At 36.1% G+C, this 23,707-nt stretch overlaps 1 protein-coding gene and 1 pseudogene across 1 annotated transcript; one reads left to right on the forward strand and one right to left on the reverse strand.

Annotated features, from left to right (window-relative positions):
- Nucleotides 1-3,861: 3,861 nt before the first annotated feature.
- Nucleotides 3,862-5,302, reverse strand: LOC139196042 (uncharacterized). Its single transcript, XM_070821704.1, has 2 exons — nucleotides 4,982-5,302; nucleotides 3,862-4,089 (listed from the first exon to the last, which is right to left on the reverse strand). The coding sequence occupies exons 1-2, from the start codon at nucleotides 5,300-5,302 to the stop codon at nucleotides 3,862-3,864; spliced, it is 549 nt and encodes a 182-aa protein (XP_070677805.1).
- A 10,626-nt stretch (nucleotides 5,303-15,928) lies between these two features.
- LOC114824759 (auxin-responsive protein SAUR21-like) lies at nucleotides 15,929-16,665 on the forward strand (annotated as a pseudogene).
- The last annotated feature ends 7,042 nt before the right edge of the window (nucleotides 16,666-23,707 follow it).

A 23,707-nucleotide genomic window follows, 5' to 3' on the forward strand; every position in this document is an offset into this window, starting at 1 on the left:
TTTTAAAAGACACTAGGCGCTAATCGGGCAGTCGCTTGGGGCGTAGCATCTAGGTGGCTAGGTGGGGCCTAGGCGGGGACCTAGGTGGGCTAAGCGGATTTAAGTAATGGGATACATAAATTAGGAAATGAGAGAATCTTACTCCACTTAATATAGATTGTACGGTATGTTATATACATTTTATTGGAAATTTTATTACTCTTTCTATTAATTTTATAAGGTTTTTTAAGAGCATCTCAATTTTGTACATTCTCCACTAGAGGTGGCCCTAATTTTAAAACTAAATGGACCTGAAAGTTGAAACAAAAGCCCCATTCTTTTTCAACAATACAAAACCCTAACTAACCTTTACTTGCCATCGTCTAGACCTGGCAATTTCTTATACCACTGTTAACATGACCCGTAATCGACATGAAAATAACTGGTTTTAGGTCAACACGATAACTAATCGGGTCATTATCGGGTCACATGATAATAAACCGTTAATAACAGGTCCTTAACAAGTTTACAAGAGAGTGACACGCGGGTAACCTATTTCGACATGATAAGAAAAAAAGTTATTTTGATGATTTTAATTTTTTAAACTACTAAAAAAAACTTACTATAAAATACAATAGATATAATAAATATGTATATATTGTTTATTAATTATTATTCTATATAAAATTTAAGTTTTATTTATTTATTTTTATAGTATATTATAGGTAAAGATTGAGATTAAAAATCATAAAACATATTAAAAAAATACCAAACATATTAAAAAAATTATAATAATTAATTTACATGTGCGAAAAATATGAAAAAAATATGCAAATGCTCGTAGTCGCATCCTTTAAGCTTTGAGGATGGGCATATGATTGTTTGAATTTTTAAAACCATACAAACTCTCATGAATAGTATTTTTAAGGGAGTTCAAAATAAACAAAATTCATAATCATTACTGTATAAGTCTGAAAGATGTGAAAGCATAATAAATGTTCATAATTGCATCCTCAACGCTTAGACAAACCCTCCAAATCTCATGAACAATGTTTTTTATTTGAGTGCAAAATTAATAAAATTAATAATAATTATTGTAGAAGTGTGAAAAATGTAATTACTCGTAATGAAAAGCTTTACAACTTTCATAAAGGGGTCAACTCCGAAATTTAGTATTATGTTTTACATTTTTTGGGGTCAAATTATGTTTTTCATTTTCATTTTTATTGATTTAAAATATATTTTTCTTAACAGGTAATGAGTTGGGTCATATTACCTGATAATATTAACGGGTTGATTTCAGGTCGGGTCATATTACCCGTTTACTTTAACAAGTATTACACGACACAACCAGTTAAGTTATCGGATATGATACGAAAACGACACGAACACGAGAAACATGACACGAATGCCAGGTCTACCGTCATCCCTTTCCTTTTCTGCAATAGATCGTGTCTTTTCTCTCTCTCTATCTCTGCTCCGTCCCATTTCCTTTTCTACAACAACAAAGCGCGCCTACTATCTTTCTTTGTTTCATCTTACATCGTTGCCAGGTGTATTGGGGCCTCACAAAGTGACGCACACAAGGGACTACGAGACGGCAAAACAAAGTATCACGACAATTTTCAGTCCAGAGGCCACTAGCCCACCAAGCCACCACCTTTTCCGTCCAATGACCGCCTGCCCGTCCAACGGCCACCTAACCCGCTCAAAAGGCCGCCTAATAGGCTTGCCGATTTCCCAAACGATTTTGGGGTAGTCGCATCAGTGCTTTGCCGTCGAGTCCACCTAGACTGCTTTTTAGAACACTGTTGGAAAGAGTGGCAAGTTGCCAAATGACAAAATTGTTTATTATGGTGCGGGTGATACCCTTCATCACCTAGTTGGTGATATGAACAGATTACTCTGATAACTATTTTTTAAGGCACTAAAGCTAGAAGTGTAATGAAAAAGTTAAGACAAGAAATTGGATCAGGCTTGATATGAATTATTTTTCATATTCCAATATATTTTGTTCAAGAGCAGCAGTGCAATTTACATTTGATTGACTTAGAATAGCCAACAAAAAACCAAGTGGGTTAATTTAAATACCCCTGTCAGATCGGAATGTTTTGAGCCATCACTTTTGGGAAGCTGGGTTTTTCTTGATGGTATCTTCGTTTGTCTGCTTCATAAATTTCATAATTTTCTCCTCAGCTGACAGGCAGCTTAAGTGTTGCAGATGGCTTCCCCTCAACAGAGGATCTGAGTCGAACGGTTAAACGGATGATGAATCGTAGCTTCTCCTTCGTCCTAAGTCAGTGAGTTCCGAAATGAGGATCCTTTTGGACATGACAAATTTGGATCACATATTCACTATTGCTGTTCATTCACACACTTAAGCGAGAAGTGAGATGAAGGAAAGTGTCTTCACTGCAAGGGATTGTGATACCACCCATGGGATGATCATAACCAAATTCCTCTTCAACTTGACTCAACAAATCTTGGAGTAAAGGCTCATTCAGGTATGATACTGGAATCAAAAACCGTTTTTTCTGTCTCTCCCCAACGTACACAGAAAAATAGCCTTTCGGGATATCTAAGGTCTTTGAATCAGCTGTCTGTTTTGAATTACATAGAGACCGGACGAGACTTCTCTTGGTGCTAACAATTCCAGGCAATCGGAAACCCATGGCTTTATATTCTCAAAGGGGATAATTGAACAAGAAAAGTACTTTGAAGTACTTAGAAAAAAGAGAGCTTTTGATTCTTGGGAAGGGGAAGACTTGAGTTGCTAATGCCATTGTGAACTAGATGATGTGTATATAAATAGATGAAAGGGGTATGCAAAAATCTTATGGCACATGAAATTATTGGTCAAGAGGTACTGGAAAGAGAAACAATAAGGGAAACTAGCTTGTAACAAATCACATGGGTTTGTCTTGCTGCTCGCGTAACTCCTACTCCGACGGAGTTTTCGTGAAAATAATCAAGCCCTATTATTGTGTAGAAGCAGCAGTCCCTACCTCCTTGGATAACAGGCAACGAAAGACCCCCAAAATGTGAATTCTTTTTCCAATAAAACTGTGTGCGCCTGTTAGGTAAGGGGCATATACTTCAGGCATGCCCGTTAATCAGACTGACTACTAATGCCTTTCTTGATTACGCCTTGCTAACCACTGGCTAACCCTTTGTTGCTCCACATGTCATCGAATAATCAATTGCTTGCGCACTTAAATCTCAATGTTAAACAAGTGGACCAACAGCAGCGCATATGTTATGTCCTATCCAACAAGAACTTGTGGATAATTGGCGTTTCATTTTAAATAAATATAGATTAAATGGTACTAGACAAACAAGAATATGTGGTGCTTTAATCTGGCATGGGGCTTGAATAAGAAGGGACTTGTGGATAATTGGCGTTTTTTCATTTAAAAAAAATTATTGTACAAAATAGATTGAACTCTTTCGGTTTAGCAAATCCATTGGCATGCATGCTTCAGATAGGTGATGAGTAGATTTTATATTATATATTTAACCCAATTCTTAATATATTTTGGTTATTAATTTGGAAGAATTTTGATACTTGAATTGTATTTTCAATATAGGACTTTTTGTTAAGCCCTTCAGTCTTCCCAATTGCACATAGAGTAACAAAAAAGATAACAACAACTTTTCATTAACCTCCTTTTCATTCTTTACAATCTGCTATTTATCCTCTACTATCGGCTAACTACTAACAACCCTTTACACATGTTATCATCTTATTAAGCCACTTGGCAGTATCCTATCAATACCCCCCCCCCCTTAAAACTAATCTTACAGAGTGAGATTACAATTGAATTAGCACAACTACTCATCAACCAAGGACCCAACATAGAAACAAACAACATTCAGCATCTGTTACAGATTCTCAATCTCAGGGAACTTCATCTTCAAATCATGATAGATTTCCCAGGTTGCATCGTCTTTGGAGTGGTTTTGCCATTGAACCAGAATCTCTGTCACCGCAGCATTACCTCGCTTGACCATTCTTTGATCCAAAATCGCAACCGATACATCTTGCAAAATGCCAACCTCTGTTATAACTGGTAAGGACACTGTTGCCTGAACCTGAGGTCCCAAATGTTTCTTCAAGCAAAAAACATGGAACATAGGATGCAACTTAGTATGCTCTGGAAGTTGCAGTTTATAAGCCACATATCCAATCTTGGAAATTATCTAGTAAGGACCATAAAACCTGGGTTGTAGTTTATGGAATGAATTTGATGCCAAGGATTTGAGTTGATAGGGAATCAACCTCAAATAAACCCAATCTCTTGTGGCAAATTCCCTCTCAGTTCGATGCTTGTCTGCTTGCACTTTCATCCGACATTAAGCTGCCTCTAAATTAGACTTGAGAAGAGACAACATCCTGTTCCTTTCTTGTAAAGCTTGATCCAATGAATTCACCTTAGTAGTGCCACTCTCATATGCAGTTATGGCAGAAGGTGCTTGCCCATACAAAATCTCATATGGAGTCATCTTAGTCGAAAAGTGGACACTTGTATTATAACTGTACTTGGCCTAAGACAGCCACAGTGCCTATTTCTTGGGTTGAAGGCTACAAAAACACCTGAGATACGTTTCCAAACATTTGTTGAGTACCTCAGTTTGGCCATCTGTTTGAGGGTGGTATTCGGAACTAAAACACAATGCAGATCCTTGTAGTTGAAAAAAACTCTTTCCAGAACTTACTCATGAAAATTGGGTCTTTATCACTGATTATTAAATGAGGCATACCATGCAATTTAAAGATGTGGTCAATAAAGAGTTGAGCCACTAGAGATGCGGTGTAGGGGTGAGCTAATGCTACAAAGTGGGCATATTTAGAAAATCTGTCAACTACTACCCATATCACTGTCTTACCCTTGCAGTTAGGCAACCCTATAATAAAATCCATTGATATATCAAACCATGCTTTATTTGGAACTAGTAAGGGTTAGAGCAGTCCTGGTGGAGACAATGTCTCGTACTTATTCACCTGACACACTGAGCAAGACGTAACTTTATCCTTAATGTCCTTCTTCATCCATTCCCAGTAGAAGGATCGAGTGATTCGCTTGTATGTTTTTAAGAATCCTTCGTGACCTGCCAAAGGACTGGAGTGAAGCTCAGTGAATATCTTGTCCCTCCAAGAGCTAGTAGGGCTGAGAACAATTCGTCCTTTATACTTGAGGAACCCATTATCAAACTGAAATTTATACGTGACAAGAGGTAATGCATCAAATTCTTTACCAACCACCAATTCTTTCTTCTTAAGCACCCACGTGTCTGTTTCAAGATGTCTTTGAAGTTCATCCATCCAACTCGAATAGGGGTAAGAAATTGCAGCTAATTAGGCCATGTTGTCCAACTGTGGAGGAATGGAATCAATGTTGAAAGGAGATCGAGACAAGGCATCTGCAACCTGGTTATCCTTTCCTTGTTTAAATTGAATTTCATAATCAAACCCCATCAACTTGGTCACCCATTTTTGTTGGAAAAGGGTATGTGCTCTCCCTTGGAGGAAGTATTTCAAACTATGGTGATCCGAGAGTATAATAAAGTGGTTTCCCACCAAATAGGATTGCCATTTGTGGATGGCATGGATAATAGCAAGCATCTCCCTTTCATAGGCTAACAAGGTTTGATTTCATGGACATAAGGCTTTGCTAGTGAAGGTAATAGGCCTCCCATCCTGTTGAAGCACATCACCAATATCAATACCCGATGCATCAGTTTCAATGGTGAATGCCTTATTAAAGTTGGGCAATGCAAGTACTTAAGGAGAAAGCATAGCCTTTTTCAATGTGTTGAATGCTGTAGTTGCCTCTTCCAACCAAGAAAACCCATATTTCTTGGTTAAAGCAGTCAATGGCCTTACAATCTTCCCAAAATTAGGTATAAACTTCCTGTAATAACCGGTTAACCCTAAAAACCCTCTCAAGGCTTTGACATTGGTTTGAATTGGCCATTTGGAGATTGCATCCAGTTTGCTAGGATCTGCCCCCATTTTCAAAAACAATATGGCCTAGATACTCCACCTGAGATTTTCCAAATGCACATTTTCATTGTTTCACAAATAGGTTGTGCTTCTGTAATGTTTCAAAGACAGTTCTTAAATGTGACAGATGTAGGGACCAAGATGAGCTATACACTAGGATGTCATCAAAGAAAACTAAGATGAATTGCCTGAGATAAGGGCCAAAAATGTCATCCATAAGAGATTGAAAAGTTGTTGGGGCGTTGGTCAAACCAAAAGGCATTACTAGGAATTCGTAATGTCCATCGTGTGTTCGAAATGCAGTCTTCTCGACAACGTCAGGATGCATACGGATCTGATGATATCCGACCCTCAAATCCAACTTCGAAAAATATTTTGCACCAAACAATTCATCTATAAGAGGGATAGGAAATTGATCATTCACGATGATATCATTGAGGCCTTTATAATTCATACACATATGCCACGTCCCATCTTTTTTCCTTACCAAAATCACTGAAGAAGAGTAGAGGCTGTTGCTAACCCTAATAAACCCCGACTACAATAACTCTTTCACACACTTCTCAATCTCACTCTTCTGCATTGGGCTATATCTATATGGTCTGTTGTTGGGAGGTTTACTCCCCGGCAATAATGGAACCTTGTGATCGTGGGATCTATGATGTGGTAAAGTAGTAGGTGTCGCAAATACAGATTCAAATTCAGATAAAAGTTGCTGCAGTTGAAGAATTGCTGAAAGATTATTTGAACTAGCCGTCACAGATTCGGGTTCCAAACTATACCCGATAGCCCCATCTATCTCCAAATTGCATAAAACTGCCCCTACAGTAGTTTCTTGGTGCAGAAGCTTACTCATTTGTAAGGCTGAGATGTCCTTCAGTTGATTAGTAGGTTTTTCTGGGCTAGCAATGCAATAAGTAGCCCTACCTTTCTGAAACTTCATATACAATTTCTCGAAATCCCATAAAATTGGCCTAAGGGTTCTCAGCCACTGTACTCCAAGAACAACATCACAGCCTCCCAAATGAATAGCATACAAATCTATCATGCAAGCATAATCCTAAATTTTCACAGGTGTTTGCACCAAGGTACCTTGAGTGTATACCTTACCCCCATTAGCTATTTTCACATTAAAAGTATGGCCCGTGTCAAGACTACCCTTAATCTGCTTAACCAATCCATAATTCACAAAATTATGTGAACTACTCGAATCGATTAAGATGGTGACAGGACAATTTTTCACAAACCTAGTGACTTTCATAGTCTTAATAGAAGGTGGTGCAAGGTACCAAACAATGCGCATGCTGTAATTTCCAATTCTTCATTGGTATCCCCTTTCTCCTTACAAGAATCAGAATCTTGAACATCAATCAAAAGTAATTGTTTTTTCTCACAAGTATGTCCCGTGTAATATTTCTCCTTACAATGGAAACACAGACCATTTTTCCTATAAAAGTTTACCTCTTCAGAAGTTAACCTTCTCACACTAGTAGGTCTAGGTTTATTTTCTTGCAGAGGATTTGAATTCAACATTTGTAAGGGTGCACAAAGGGTAGATTGAATTGTTGAAGTTTTGGAAAAAGATCTCACCTTTAAGTCTGATAACTTGGTATCCAATTGCTGCGCCATGGCTGAGGCTTCCAATACATCCTTAGGCTTCAAGATCTTGACGTCGTGTCTGAGTTCTGGTTTCAAACCCCCAAGGACTGGACTTATTTCTCTTGTTCGATTAACTAATCGCCGGAATTCGATCACATAATCACGTAGGGTTCTAGTTTGACACAGTTTCACCAAGCTCTCTGCCGCATCTTCGAGTTCGGATGGTCCAAATTCCTGACACAAAATCTTCCAAAATTCTTCCCAAGAAGGATAATTCTCCAAACATCGTGCCCATTGAAACCATTATAAGGCTTCCCCTTCCATGTGAAATGATGTGAGCCTCACTTTCTTTGAGTCTTCAATGTTGAAAAACTCAAAATAGTGCTCTGCTCTGTAAATCCATCCCAGTGGATCATCACCCTCCATGAATCGTGGAAATTCCATCTTCAAGAATGGTTGTCATGGTTGCTGGTTACAATTTTGCCCAAAATCATGGCGGTTGTCGTTCGTATTCCCCCTATCACAAATTTGATTGTGAAGAATAGAATCATGTTGATGAAGAATTGAATTCTGGGTTGACTTGAATTCCTCCTACGAAATCCCGAAACTTTTTTGAGTAGCCTGAATTTCATCGATCTTGGATTCAAGGTTTGAAACCCTTGACTCCATAGTTCTTCGCGATGCTTGCCACATCATACAACATGAAGGATTGAGGGGATGAACGACTAGCTCGATACCAATAAGCCCTTACTCCACATTTACCTAATTGCATAGAGAGTAACAAACAAGATAACAACAACTTTTCATTAACCGCCTTTTCATTCTTTACAATCTGCTATTTATCCTCTACTATCGGCTAACTACTAACAACCCTTTACACATGTTATCATCTTATTAAGCCACTTGGCAGTATCCTATCACTTTTGACTTCCTCTGGAGCAAAATATGATCAAATGGATGAATTTTGGAGTAATTCCAACCGGAGGACGTTTGTGAGTCACTTGGCTTGATCATGTCAAAATTTGGAATTTTTCTACCAAGCAATGATTTTCTGGCGATAGAATAAAGGAGCAATGTGCGGTGCTAGAAAAGTGACTAACCTAACCTTCAAAGTGGCATGCGTAGATCATAAGTAATTGGTAAAAATTCATAGGATTGCTAGGTGATGATGGAACCCTAGTGGTTTTATAAATTGGTATTTAAAACTCTTTTCTTGTATCATATTAGTTTTGGGCAATTTTATTTTATTTTTTAATTAAAATTTGTTTTTAATATTACCCAAATTCAAAATCACCTTTCTCAATTTTTAGTTTTAAGTAGTTAATTAGGAATTGTTTAGGGTTTAGGGCCTAATTTAACCCTATTTGCGTAGACGGTAAAAATCTTATCAATAGCGCTACTAGAAATTTAGTAGTTGTAATAATCAGACTCTTACACTTTACCATTATCTAGGTTAACGGACCATGGACAAGATCAGTTGCACTGCAAGGATTTTGTTCTTAGGGATATTTTCAAAAAAAAATCTGCCCAACAAAAATAGTTAATAATGTGATAAGTGATCTGCACTAGTTGAGATCTTACTTTTTGAAGAGTGGATACTTTTTTTATCATGCAGTAGGTAGTACGTACATATCTAAATCCGATTTGATAACAAGATTATCGTTGTCTCAAGAGTGCTAATCCGTTCCAGTCAAGAAATTATAGACATATATGTCTGAAGCATGTCCTCTACTATATTCGACGGAAGTCACTCACTCAAATAAATACGTAGCTTTTCCTGTCCACACATCTGTCTAATTTTAAGTGGGGTTCGATATTGTTTGTAGGTTGACATAGAAATAGTTGGGGCCAAAATGTTCAGCAACAAAATATACAGACTGAAAACCCACTAAGTTCTTGAGATTGAGATGGAAGACAGAGCCGTGTGGTCCTTCAAATGTTTATGTCATTTGCCAACCCTAAGGTCCCTAACATAGTTTCTTCCATACATTTTTTTCCACAATATTCCAGATATTTCCCTAATTCCCAAAAACACCCTTTCGAGTTTCGCCTATATGTGTATACACACACACTTGCAAATATCCCCCATATAAATCAAATCCTCACAAGCTGTATTAATTGTTTTCTCCAGTTTATATCTGTAATAATAACATATACTAAGCACACATACATCATGCTTCTTAATAATAATCTGTTACAGAAAATACTGACTATATGTATACAGTAAATTAATGATAGATTGAAGGATCACATGAAGCAAAAGGGCGAGAGATACCATGTAAAAAAAAGTAATCTTGTATTTCAATTAAAAGAATAATACAACTATTGTTTATGTACACTTTCTCAAATAAAGATTAGTAACTAGGTAAGCCTAGCTAATTACACTTAGGACAAGATTAGTTACACAACAGTTAATAGGATAAGATCAATGACTAAATTATGATAATGCTGAGCTAGACTGTAAACCACCTCAAGTTGAGAGATAGCTTGGACCGTAAGTACTTGAATCTGTGTTTTGAAAGAGCCTTGGTGTGAATGTCAGCCAGCTGATATTGACTGGGAACATATTGAACATGCAACAGATGAGCAAGTACCAATTCACGAATGTAATGTAATCAATTTCCACATGCTTAGTACGAGCATGGAAAATTGGATTTGATGCCAAGGAAATGGCAGACACATAATCACACTATAGAGTAGGAGCTTTGGATAAAGGAAATCCAATATCTCTAAAGATTTACATATCCAGGTAATCTTAGTAGCAGTATGAGCAAGAGATCAATATTTTGCCTCAGTAGAAGATTAGGCTACTGTTGTTTGTTTCTTAGCACTCCAGCTAATAAGGTTGCTGGCCAAATAATACTACTGGATTGCCTATCAAAAACACAACCAGCCTAGTCATCATCAGATAATGCAGTAAGTTGCAAATGGCTTTCCTTAAACCATAAACCCTGAGTGATTGATCCTTTCAAAAATATGAGAAGCCTTTTAACTGCTTGGAAATGATAATCTCTAGGACACTAAAGAAATTGACACACTTGGTTAACTACAAATGAGATGTCAGGCCTTGTCCAAGTTAAATACTGAAGAGCTCCAAAAATGGATCTATATTCATGCGGATTGGACAGTAGAGAACCAGTGTGATCAAGTTTATTACCACTAAGAGGTGTAGGAGATGGTTTGCAGCCCTCTATCTTGGTCTTGATAAGAAGATCCATAGCGTAATTTCCTTGTGAAGAAATGCATTAAAGATCCTAGAAGAAATGCATTAATCAAATTGTACAGCAAGAGTCAAGAGGAGCTCTTCAGTATTTAAAGATCCATGAAGAAATGTATTAAAGATTGTAACCGGTTTAGCAACAGGATTGAAGGCTTCTTTAAAATTAGCTCTCTCTTGTTAATGAAATCCTTTTGCGACAAGCCAACCCTTATATCTATCAACTGAACCATAAAGTTTCCTTTTAATGCGGAATACTCACTCATAACCAACAAGATTCTAATTAAGTGTAGATGGAACCAAAGTCCATGTACCAATTGCTTGCAGAGCTTGAAAGTCTTCCAGCATGGCTTGATTCTTGTAAGCATGCTTAGAGGCTTGCAAGTAAGTAGTTGGAACAAAATTAAGAGTATCAACTGGATGTTTAGTTGCTGCTAGAGCTTTAGGTTTGTAAATACCAGCCTTTGACCTTGTAATCATGGGATGATTATTGGTCGGAACAGAAGGTGGTGCTGAACTTTGAACATGAGCTAAATGCTAAGCTATGATTGGTAGGCATTTGAACTGGAATAAAAGGTGATGGTGAACTTTGAACAGGAGTTAAAGTCTGAGATGCTGAGCTGTGATCAGTAGGCACTTGGGCTAAAATAAAAGGCTGAGCTAAGACTGGATCTTGAACTTGAGCTGGCACTGATTTGATTGAGTAGGAAAATGACAGATCAAATGATGAAGATGATTGATCTATGATGTTCAAGTTAATCTTGAGCATGCCTGAAAATGTGATTAATGAAAAGGAAATTGTTCTTGATTGAGTTGAGCAGGCCTTGAGTGTGTTGGAGATTGTAGCCTAGAAATGCATAGAGTGTGCTTTTGCCATCCAATTTAGAAGATGTATATGGTTTGAGCCAGGGATAACAACTATAGCCAAACACCCTTAACTTGGAATAATCTGGAGGTTTATGAAACAACAACTCCCAAGGTAATTTATCAACACCAGATATTGAAAGTCTGTCAAACAAATGCAGGGTTGTAGAGAATGCTTCCACCCAATACTGATGAGGAACCTTAGAAGTAGCCAATAAAGCTCTTGCAATTTCTGTCAAGTGTCTATGTTTCCTTTCAACACATCAATTTTGTTTTGAAGTGTGAGGACAACTAAATTGATGCGAGATTCCATGTTGCAGCAGAAAAGAATTAAAAATAGAACTTGTAAATTCACCATCTGAGTCTGATCTTAAAGTCTTTATTTTATTACTAGTGATATTTTCTACATAACTTTTGAAAGTAACAAAAGTTAAGTACACATCATACTTGAGTTTTAAGGGGAATGACTAACTATACTTGGTAAACCTATCCACAAAGAGAACATAGAAACTATATCCAGTTATAGAAGAAAGTGGAGCGGGGCCCCAAACATCATAGTGTACAAGTTCAAGACATTTAGAAACAATAATAGTACTTGTAGTGAAATGCAACTTATGGTTCTTATCAATAGCACAATCATGACAAAAGAAATTTACAGATTGCTTTCTAGTGTAAGCAAGTTTATTACTATGTATAACTTTACAAAAAATGGCAGAAGAAAGATGACCGAGCCTCTTATGCCATAGTTGCAAAGAAACTTTGTTATTGATATAGAAGGAGATGGAAATGCAAAGGGTATGCCTTGAAATGGATAGAATCCATAGCTAACTGGCCCCCAGAAAAGCATCTTCCCTATAGAACGATCCTTGATTTCAGATCCATCATAATCCAGGGTCAATTTATAGTAATTATCCCTTAAGAATTGGTATGTAGATAACAGATCGAATTTCATCTCAGGCACATGAAGAACATTATTCAATCTAAATATAGCCTCAGGACTATGAAGAGTAGATGTACTAGTATGATGAATTTGCATACCTTGACCATCACTGATGTAGACTTTATCTTCACTAGAATAAGGCACAAAAGAACAAAGAGCTGAGATATCATTAGTTATATGAGAGGTAGCACGAGAATCGATGAGCCATGATGAAGGAGAAGATTTAGAAGCAGCACGTGCACACATTGCAGTAAGCTTTTCTAGAGGAATCTTTCTAGCAAAGGCATGATTCATGCGCTCAAAACAATCAATTGCTTCGTGTTCTTGATAGTGGCAGATTTGATAGTGAACTCAACCACCAGAGTTATTTCTGTTGAATTCGTCAGAATTGCGATTAAAATTGGAGTAATTGCCTCGACAGTTACCAGAACCATTGGAATTTGATACGGTAGTTGTTGAAATTTATGTTATTTCCACGATAGTTGTTGTGATTGAAAGAACATTTGCTTTGATTGTTATCATTACGATAATTGTTGGTGGATTGAGCTGCAAAGGCTTGTGGAAAAGATTGTTGTTGTGGGGTTGGAAGAAGAGGTGATGAAGAATTCTAATACTAAGCAACAAAAGCTTGGTAAGGCTTAGAAGAGGCAATTGTCTTCTTTTTGTGGCTTATGAAGATCTCCTTATTCAACAGCAAACCATGAAGTTCCTCAAGAGAGGTCAAAGAAATACGAAGCAAGATGGAGTCAATGGACGACTCATAATCATCAGAAAGACTGTTTAGAGTGACAGCTATGAGATCACGATAAAAAACTGGAACATCAGCAGCCATTCACTCATCCCAGAGATTCTTGATTCGTTGAATGTTGTCAGAAATAGCAAGATCACCTTTCTGAATGGCATAAAGGCATGATTGGAGTTGATGAATGTGTGCGGTTGAGACACCTCTAAATCTTTGCTCAAGATATAGCCATAGCTCTTGAATGATATTACGCTAACCATAAATGGAATGATATCTTCCGAAAGTGTAGAATATAGCCAAATTAGGATGTTTTGATCCTTTTCATACCATATCTCAAACTCTGGATTTGGAATGCTAGATGAAGCGGCTGTGTCAGAAGAAGCAAGGAGAAAAGGAGGTGGACAAGGTTCAGATCCATCCACAATTCCAGTGAGCTTGTATCTTTGAAAAATTGGAGCAAATAATGTTTTCCAAACAAGATAATTGTCACACTTAAGCTTCATAGGGACCATACAATTAATATTCTGAATTGTGATCAAATGTATCGAAGGAACTGCAAAATTAGGGATCATCGGAGTTGAATTGGGGGCGATGACCTCTGGATTCAACAGTGATGAACTTGAAGATGTCATGATCGCAAAGAAATATCAAAGAAAGATGAACAATTAGAGAGGAAAATTTGAAGAAGTTGAGAGAAGATTAGAGATTTTGCAAAGAAAAATTCCAGGAAGCAAGGATCAAGAGGTGGTGAAGCAAGAGGGCGAGAGATACCATGTAAGAAAAGTAATCTTGTATTTCTCATTGATTAAAAGAATAATACAACTGTTGTTTATGTACAATTTCCCAAATAAAGATTAGTAACTAAGCCTAGCTAATTACACTTAGGACAAGATTAGTTACACAACAGTTAATTCGATAAGATCAATGACTATGCTATGATAATGTCGAGCTGGACTGTAGAGTAGTATCTGTGTTAATAGTACATTGGTTCATTCAAAGTCGGTGAGTTATGAAAAATGAGGACTCTTTGGATATGACCAAATACAAATTCTTCTCGAGCTTGACTCAATGGTTTTGTAATGAAGATGGTTTGGATGCTTTTGAAGATCGATTCACTTACATTCATGTGCTTAAGCGAGAAGTGAGATCAAGCAATGTATCTTCACTGCAGGGTATCATGCTACCACCCTTTGGATGATCATATCCAAATTCTTCTTCAGCTTGATTCAGCAAACGTATGAATAATGGCTCATTCAAATATGAAATTGGAATCACAAAACTAGGACAGAGCTTGGCACCGAGTTTCAACAATTCTAAGAGGGGAAGTTGTTGGTGCCAAAACTAGGACAGAGCTTGGCATCGAGTTTCAACACGTGTTTGCCTCTAGTGTTGCTTTCGATCTCAGTGGCGCGAGATGGCTCTAGTGAAAGAGAGAATATGCATGCCACTATTAGAGGCTGCCAACAAACAATGTTTATGTTTGAGTGAATGTTAGGTTGCGCGTAAAAATGACTTCTTAACCAAACAATTATTCCCTGAGTGGGACTCTAGTTTGGCTAGGTTTTTTTTGGTGCCTAGAGTGCACGAGGAGTAACTTTGGGTGTTTTTGCCTAAAATGTAGATGAATGAGAAATGAAAATTTACAGCAAGAAGTAGAATGTAGTCATTTCATAATGATGTCAAGATTACAAACATTTATAAAGTAAAATTTAGGGTGATGGGCTGATCAACTACATGACTTGAAACTAAACGAATGGAAATGTAAAGAAAGTAGCAAAAGCTCTTAGCAAGATTCTGGCCATGAAGAGCAACATAATGCTAGAGGAGTGCACAGATATCACTGACTTCGGTCAGGGCTTATTACAAAACATGCTCCTCATAGAGGGAATTAGATTTGTCAAAATTGCACATCAACCAAATCATACCACGGAGTGGCAAAGCTATAACATTTTAGATCTCAAGGATCACATGTAGTGTTTGCTTCGAATGAAGGTTTTGAATTTGTAGCTGAAGAGTTGAGAGTTGGTTTTTGCTAGAGAGTAATTGGGTTTGTGTTGAAAAGCAGTTGGGTTGATTGAAGAATCACTCAAGGTTTTGTATAATCGTAGATATTGATAGCTTTCACTTGTATTCACACAATTGTGGTAATGACGTCAACGATGAAGCATAAATATCCATTTAAGTGGATGAGATATTCCCAAACTCTGGTTGTATGTGTGGCAGACTTGCCTAGAAGAGACATGTCTAAGCCCTCCGACAGGTTGGATCAAGTGAGTTGAAACGGTCGTCTGAGTCCTAAGTTTGGGCTTTGAAGTTGATGGACCAAAGTCGTTCAACTTTTCGTAAATTAAAATAGATAGACCCCATAGCACGCCTTATTTTTTCACAGCCCAAACAGAAAGAATTAGGGACACTAGCTTGTACCTAAACACAGGGTAGTACGTATTCCTGCCCGCATTGTACAGATTTTCAAGTGGGGTTTCGTATAGTATATGTTTGCAGGTTGTTAACTTGTTATAAAATGAGTGGGGTCATATGTTCTCCAACGGATATACATACTCAACAGCTACCAGTATTTAAGTTCTTGAGACTAAGAGAAGGAAGACAAAGCCATGTGATCCTTCAAATTCTTATGTCACTTGCCAACCCAAACAGATTTGCTTCCACACATTTTCTTTCCCACATTCCAGATATATTTTCCTATATACACCCTTTCATCCATATATAGGCACACCCTAAACCCTAATCCCACAAACAAATCAAATCCTCAATTTATCCTTACAACTTGAACCTGTTTTGAAGTTATAATTTAGAGTGTTACACATGGCTATCCGATTGCCTGTTCTTATGCATGCTAAACGGATTCTCCGCCAGCGAAGTTTGTTTGCAAATCGGCCAGCTTCAACATGTTCTCTCTAAGTGTTCCAAAAGGCTTCTTTGCAGTGCATGTCGGAGAGAGCAAAAAGAAGAGATACATGGTTCCAATTTCATTCTTGAGTCGGCCTTCTTTTCAAGATTTGCTAAGTAAAGCAGAGGAAGAATTTGGATATGACCATCCAATGGGTGGACTCACGATTCCTTGCAGAGAAGAAATATTCCTTGATCTCGCTTCTCCGTTAAACGACATGGTTCATTGATCTCCCTAATTCATCGGAGACAATTTTGTACATACTTACACATTCTCTTGTTTCTATACTTTTAACCTATGAAAAATGGAATACCAAAATGTACGTCCAATTGACAAAGTTGCAGATAGAACTGTTGGCACTGTACATTTAGCAATATTTCTCTTTAGTTGAGAGTTTGAGATGATTTCCAGAGCTTTACCTTGTTCACTTTATTTTCCTTCCACATTTTTTTGGCAGTCAATTATTAAGTTTTGATGTTGCCATTGGGCGGGGAGGGGGTCTTTTCTAACTTGCAATATGGGGTACCTGTAGGCCACACTTCATGCGATCTTCAGAAGGGATTGTCTAGCAAGTTGATGTTAGGACAATAAGATGACCGTGTAATATTCCAAAAGTGTTACAATTAGATTTTTGTCCTCTTCATTAAACATGACGTATATTTAGTGATTTCAATTTTAGTTACATTGAGTATTTTCGTAATAAAATCCGTCACATATTATATTGTGCAGGTTGTAAGAATCTAGTTAAGGAACACTATTGGGGGGTTAGTAGTGGCTGCATACCCCCTAAAATATTGACATATTATGGGAGTGGATTGTGACTAGATAGAAATCAGTCCAAGCTAAAGTATCAGCGTGATTAATAGTGATCTCGTGTCCCGATTCTTTTAAATTTTCTTGCCAATTTGACTACGTCTAATCTGCTAATCATATTTTCCGCAAACATTTTTATTGTCATTGGACATTAACCGAATTTCCTCTCCATAGTGCAGACCCTGAATACTATGTAATTAAGCTTCAGCCTTATTCAAGGACAGCCGAAGGGGTAATAAAGAACAATCCAGTGTGACAAACGCCTTCGGCTCCCAATTGTTAAAGCATAAAAGACATTGCAACTAGGTTAAACTCTATATGGTTTGACAAAATACAATGTTTATGTGAGACTAACATGTAAGACATTCTGAAATTACAATAACAAGACATTAGGATTATGAACAAATTAAATCAATGTAAAATAGAGATCGTCTAATTATATTAAACTTATCTATAGAATACGGAAGACATGGTTATGAAGATGAAGCCATTGATCCTTGCAACAGAGTAGTAGTCTTCTACTTCCAGCACCTCTCAATGAACTCTACTATTGAAATAGGCTTAAAGTTTTCGTGAGTTTCAGTTGGTATGGAAGCAAGGACTACTCTTAGGTTATATAGCTAGAGTTTCAATCAATTCCTCCCTATTAACGGAAAGGTTATTAACCCAAATCATATCTAATCAATTAGAGTCACATCATGACTCTTATTCCTTGTATTTACTTAATAAAAGTCCATAATTGATCGCATTTAATTAGGACTCCAATATGTTTATTTCCTTAAGGCACCCAGAGTCCTAGAGATTTCATCAACTTGATTGCCAAGTCAATTATTCCCTCATTAATTCTCGGCATAATTAATTGTCATTCACAAAATGGTTTATTAAATTCCCTCACTTGAATGTCAATGAGAATACCTCAACGAGATAAATATATATGGTGATCACTTGAGTCCACTAAAGTATGCAATCATACCTTTCAAGTAACTTGTCACCTTGAGACTAAGTGCAGAACCAAATAAAACAAGGGCCAAGCCACACATTGGACAGTTCCTTGCACTCCATGATCACATGCACACTTAACGCAAAGCACTATGTTACTAACAAAGTCATGATATCAAGAGCTAATAGTCAAAACATTAGCTCACAATAGTTGAAAAGTAGTTCACAAAAGAACTCAACAACATTGGTAACAAAATCCAACTTTTCTATCAATTTAGAATATAATAAGAAAACAAGTAAAATACGACATACTATTTACAAAATCAGGACCTCTTATTAAAACTTATGAACAAAATTTACTCTTAAAGTTACTAACACTTCAAATTTTTAACATAAAAGGTAATCTCTTACTCCCACTGATTAACAGAGACAAAATTATATGTAGATAAATTACTATCCACTGATTAAAAGAGTAAAACAAAACTTTGTAAATGTCTACAAAATGAAACAGATATCTTTCAAATACTCCCATTAGCAAAACATTAGTCATGGGATCTAAAACATAAAATTTGTGAGCTCAATATCTTTATTCTAGATATATGTAGGGAAGTGACTCTTGTGACTGAAAAACTATACAAAATCATTTGGTTAGTTTTGTTCATCTAACATTTAACAGAAATAGAAAACTTTAACTAAATGTTTTCTAATACATCAAAAGCATATAATTCTAGAATCATCTTTGGACAAAAACTAATTACATTAGGTTTGCATAGCTAAAACATAAAATACAAGGGCAAACGTATATAACTTCAACACTTTTGAGTAGATGAAGTATATACCATCTTGTCAATTCCATGCTTCACTATACATTGATTTATAGTTGTACTGAATAAGAAAACACTTTTGAGTAGATTAATTATCCATCAATAACATATACATCGCAAGTCCAATTTCTTGAACAACATACAAGAATTAATAAGCAAAACACTTTTGAGCAGAATATATTCATTAACCCTTCTTGAATTTCCTACAAGATTAGTTGCCTATATAACAAATATAAACAAATATGATAATGTACGTTTTATCTACCAAAACTATGACCATTAAAAGAATGCAAAATTGATGAGTGTGAAGCCCATAATACATTATTTCTCCCACTTGGGCAAACTGTAACATCCCACATCGCCCAGGGGAGCGATCCTTAAATGTATATTCCCATCCCTACCTAGCACGAGGCCTTTTGGGAGCTCACTGGCTTCGGGTTCCATCGGAACTTCGAAGTTAAGTGAGAAGGAGGCCAGAGCACTCCCAGGATGGGTGACCCACTGGGAAGTTGCTCGTGAGTTCCCAGAAACAAAACCGTGAGGGCGTGGTCGGGGCCCAAAGCGGACAATATTGTGCTACGGTGATGGAGCGGGCCCGGGAAGTGATCCACCCCGGGCGGGGATGTGTCAGATTGGTATCAGAGCCTAACCCTGGCCGTGGTGTGCCGACGAGGACGTCGGGCCCCTAAGGGGGGTGGATTGTAACATCCCACATCGCCCAGGGGAGCGATCCTTAAATGTATATTCCCATCCCTACCTAGCACGAGGCCTTTTGGGAGCTCACTGGCTTCGGGTTCCATCGGAACTTCGAAGTTAAGTGAGAAGGAGGCCAGAGCACTCCCAGGATGGGTGACCCACTGGGAAGTTGCTCGTGAGTTCCCAGAAACAAAACCGTGAGGGCGTGGTCGGGGCCCAAAGCGGACAATATTGTGCTACGGTGATGGAGCGGGCCCGGGAAGTGATCCACCCCGGGCGGGGATGTGTCACAAACACTCAAAATTGCAAGATTAAACACTAGAGAAAGTGGTTTTCATATAACAAAATATTGGCTAGTTGAATAAATAAAGATAGTGTACACAATCCATTATATAATATAACATGGCAAGTTTTTACAAAGTTTGTAGTTAGAAAAAAAACTATCAAAATTGTAATCAAATAGGACACGTTGCAAGGTATGCAAAACTCCATCAGTATTTCCCAAGCTCTACCAAAATTTCAGATTTAATCATAATTTAAATAAAACTAATTTACAATCCCTAATATGTTCAAAACACGAAAATTTCTTAAATAAATTAAATGTTCATTTCATTAGATAAATAACCTTTAATATGCCCAAAACATTAAAATTTCTTAAACAAATTTGTTGAGTCACAAAATAGTTGGTTTGGACATAATAAACCAATCTATAAGTATCAAAATTAGGCTTATAGAAGGAACAATATCTCAACATTATTAATCGATCTAAAAGTGACAAGTGATTAGATAAACTAATGGCTACAAAATTTATTTTAGTGTATGAGAGAAGACCCACATATGTATTAAAGATTAGGTCATAAATTAAAATGAAACCTAATAAGAGAATCCAAACTCAAAATTTATGTTTTAATTCTAAAACAAAGTCGATTAAAGTAAACACATAGATATCTCAACAACATCAATTTTTCAACAATAATTTTAATCCAATTTAGAACTCACAGAAAATTAAGGCAAAAGATTGGCAAATTTACCTACTCATTCTCGATTCTGTAAGATTCATCATGGATCATGGAAGTAGTCGAGTTGTGGAGGATCGAACCAACTCCAAATTGCATGATTGTTACACCTTTGTGCAGGTACTAACCAAGCAAAGAAAATCCCTGCATAGCTAGCCAAAACATAAAATACACAAAATACATATAGCTTCAACATCTTTGGCTGGATGAAAATATGTTAGAAGTACTTTATGATTTGATATAAAACTAATTTATAATTGGTGAGTGATTTCCTGAAATTCTCATTTGGACAAAAGTATTCACCATATAAATTAGAATTCTGATTTTTCAAAATAATCTTTTAGAACATTATTAAATAACCGTTTTATTGGATATTCAATGATTCTCAAAAGATTCAAAATTTAATCAGACACAAAGTATTTCGTTATTGACATTGAACAATAGAGTTCTTGAAAGAGAAAACATGGTTATTCAGTTATTCAATAGGGACCCAAATGATCAATTAGTAAACTGATGCCACTTTCCAATTTTCTCTCAAAAGACAATTATCATCATAATCAGAATTGATGACCAAACAAAACATTGGTTTAAGCAAAACAAACCAAAACATTGTCTATAAAATTCGTTAGTATTGAGAATTTGCATAAAATAAGGACATATTGGAATCATAAACTTGTATAATAACTGGTACTAATAGATGTGCACAAATCAGTGAAACAATATTACATAACAAAACTAGTTTTGAAGTACCAAAATTTATGCAAAATTTCATGATTTTTAAAATTTTTAAGCGAGCCAAAAATGAATTCAAAAAGAGAGGTGCTTTAGAAACTGCAGAAAATGTTCAGTACAGACCTGAGATTACAAATTCACCAAACATTCATTGTTCATCCGATATGCATGAAAATTTTAAGACATAAAGTAAACATATAAATCTGTTAATTCCCAAAATTTCATAATTTTTTAGACTTTACAAGTGTACTATAAGAAAATTAGAAATGGGATGTGCTGTAGAAACGACAAAAATTCTGCAGCACATACTGGAGATTAAATAATTCACCAAAAGTTCAATCTTGCTCCAATGTGCATGAAAATTTCCAAAAATGAAGTAGACATATAACTTTACTGTCAATCAAAATTTCATAATTTTGTTTCGATTTTACAAGTGGGCTAAAAATAAAATCTAAATGGAATGTGCTGCATAAACCGCATAAATTCTGCAGTAAGGTCTTGAGATTAAACAATTCATCAATAATTCATTTTCAAATCAATGCTCGTGAAAATTTTCATATTTTTAAAAAACATCTCAATGTATATCATACTAAAATTTTATGAATGTATGGGTAACATCGATATATCAAAATAATATCACAAACAGACTATTCTGCATAAGTCTGCGGAATTCCAGCAACATGGTATCACACTTAAAAATTTACCATAAATCCATTTCTTGTAAAAATGGAAAAATATCAGCGTCTACAATCTACTTAATATTATAACATGACCGAATTTCATAATATTTGGAGTTATGGAAATCTATCAAGCCGAGGTTATTGACATGAATGGGTTTCCTTTTAATGAGACTTCAATGGAGTCAACCCCTATAATATTATATTTTGAAAAGACTATAATTTAGCATGATTAATTTTGACAAAAGTTTAGGCAAGAAATAATTCACACCACAATTGAATCAATTTATTAAAAAATTGAAAACCCCAATACGAACCGACTGAAAGCAATTCATAATAATGTAATTAACCACATATCAAAATTATGACAGCAAGCAATCCTTCATAATACAATAATTTGTTTATATATACGTAAGTTGCCAAATAGTTTTACCATTATCGGTTCATCAGAAAACAAACAAATTGGGAATGCCTTTTAGAACATATTAATTAACAATGCTAAATCCAAAATTTAAATCATGAAAGCATGAAATCCAATACAATATTCATCCAGAAAACTCACATTTGCAAGGATTAATTTAATAATTTGAAAGAATTGTAACGAGAACCGTCTAAAATATAAGCAAACTAACCAAAAATTTTAATTTTTTTTTAAAGGCTTGCAATAAGCAGAAGCAAGAAAAAAAAACACCAGAATCATATCACTCGAGCATGATTAGTCGAACCAATATATATTTAATTTTAGGGTTTATAGGAGACAAAGAAACCTGAGAAAACTCACTCCTTTATGCCTTATCCATGAAAGCAAAACAAACCCATTCCTAATAATTAAGCGAGAGCCAAAAGGAAAAATAAAATTTCATGAATACCAGCATCCATAGTCACCACCCAGACCAGTCCATATATTATAGTCAATAGGAATCATACCAAATAGAATTATATCACGGCTCTCTTTCATCCGAACCCTAAGTTTGTTGTGTGGTTCTGATACCACATGTAAGACATATTCTAAAATCACAACAACAAAACATTAGGATTATGAACAAATCAAATCAATGTAAAATAGACATCGACTAATTATATTAAACTTATTTATAGAATACGAAACACATGGTTATGAAGATGAAGTCATTGGTCCTTACAACAAAGTAGAAGTAGTCTTCTACTTTCAGTACCTCTCAATTAACTATACTATCGAAATAGGCTTTATAGTTTTTGTGAGTTTCAGCTGATATGGGAGCAAGGACTGCTCTTAGGTTATATAGCTAGGGTTTCAATCAATTCCTCCCTATTATCAGAAAGGATATCAACCCAAATCATATCTAATCAATTAGAGTCCCATCATGACTCTTATTCCTTGTATTTACTTAATAAAGGTCCATAATTGATCGCATTTAATTAGGACTTCAATATGTTTATTTCCTTAAGGCACTGAGCGTCCTAGAGATTTCATCAACTTGATTGCCAAGTCAATTATTCCCTCATTTATTCTCGGCATAATTCATTGTCATTCACAAAATGGTTTTACATAACAAACCTCTTTCCCAGACTTTCTATTCTCAACCAAAGCAACATTCTCAAATTGGATTCTACAAAATTGCTGTGTTTACTTTCTCTTGTATATATGTTGTGTTTTCTAACATTGGGTATGGGACTATTTTTTCTTTTAAAATATGTACTTGTTTGAAATGCTTGTGTTGTTTTTTTTATTTTTTTATACTTCAATGCCATTGTAAGCTCTCACTAGTGAGCAGCTA

This window comes from Malus domestica, chromosome 05 (assembly GCF_042453785.1).
Source record: "Malus domestica chromosome 05, GDT2T_hap1".
Lineage (NCBI taxonomy): Eukaryota > Viridiplantae > Streptophyta > Magnoliopsida > Rosales > Rosaceae > Malus > Malus domestica.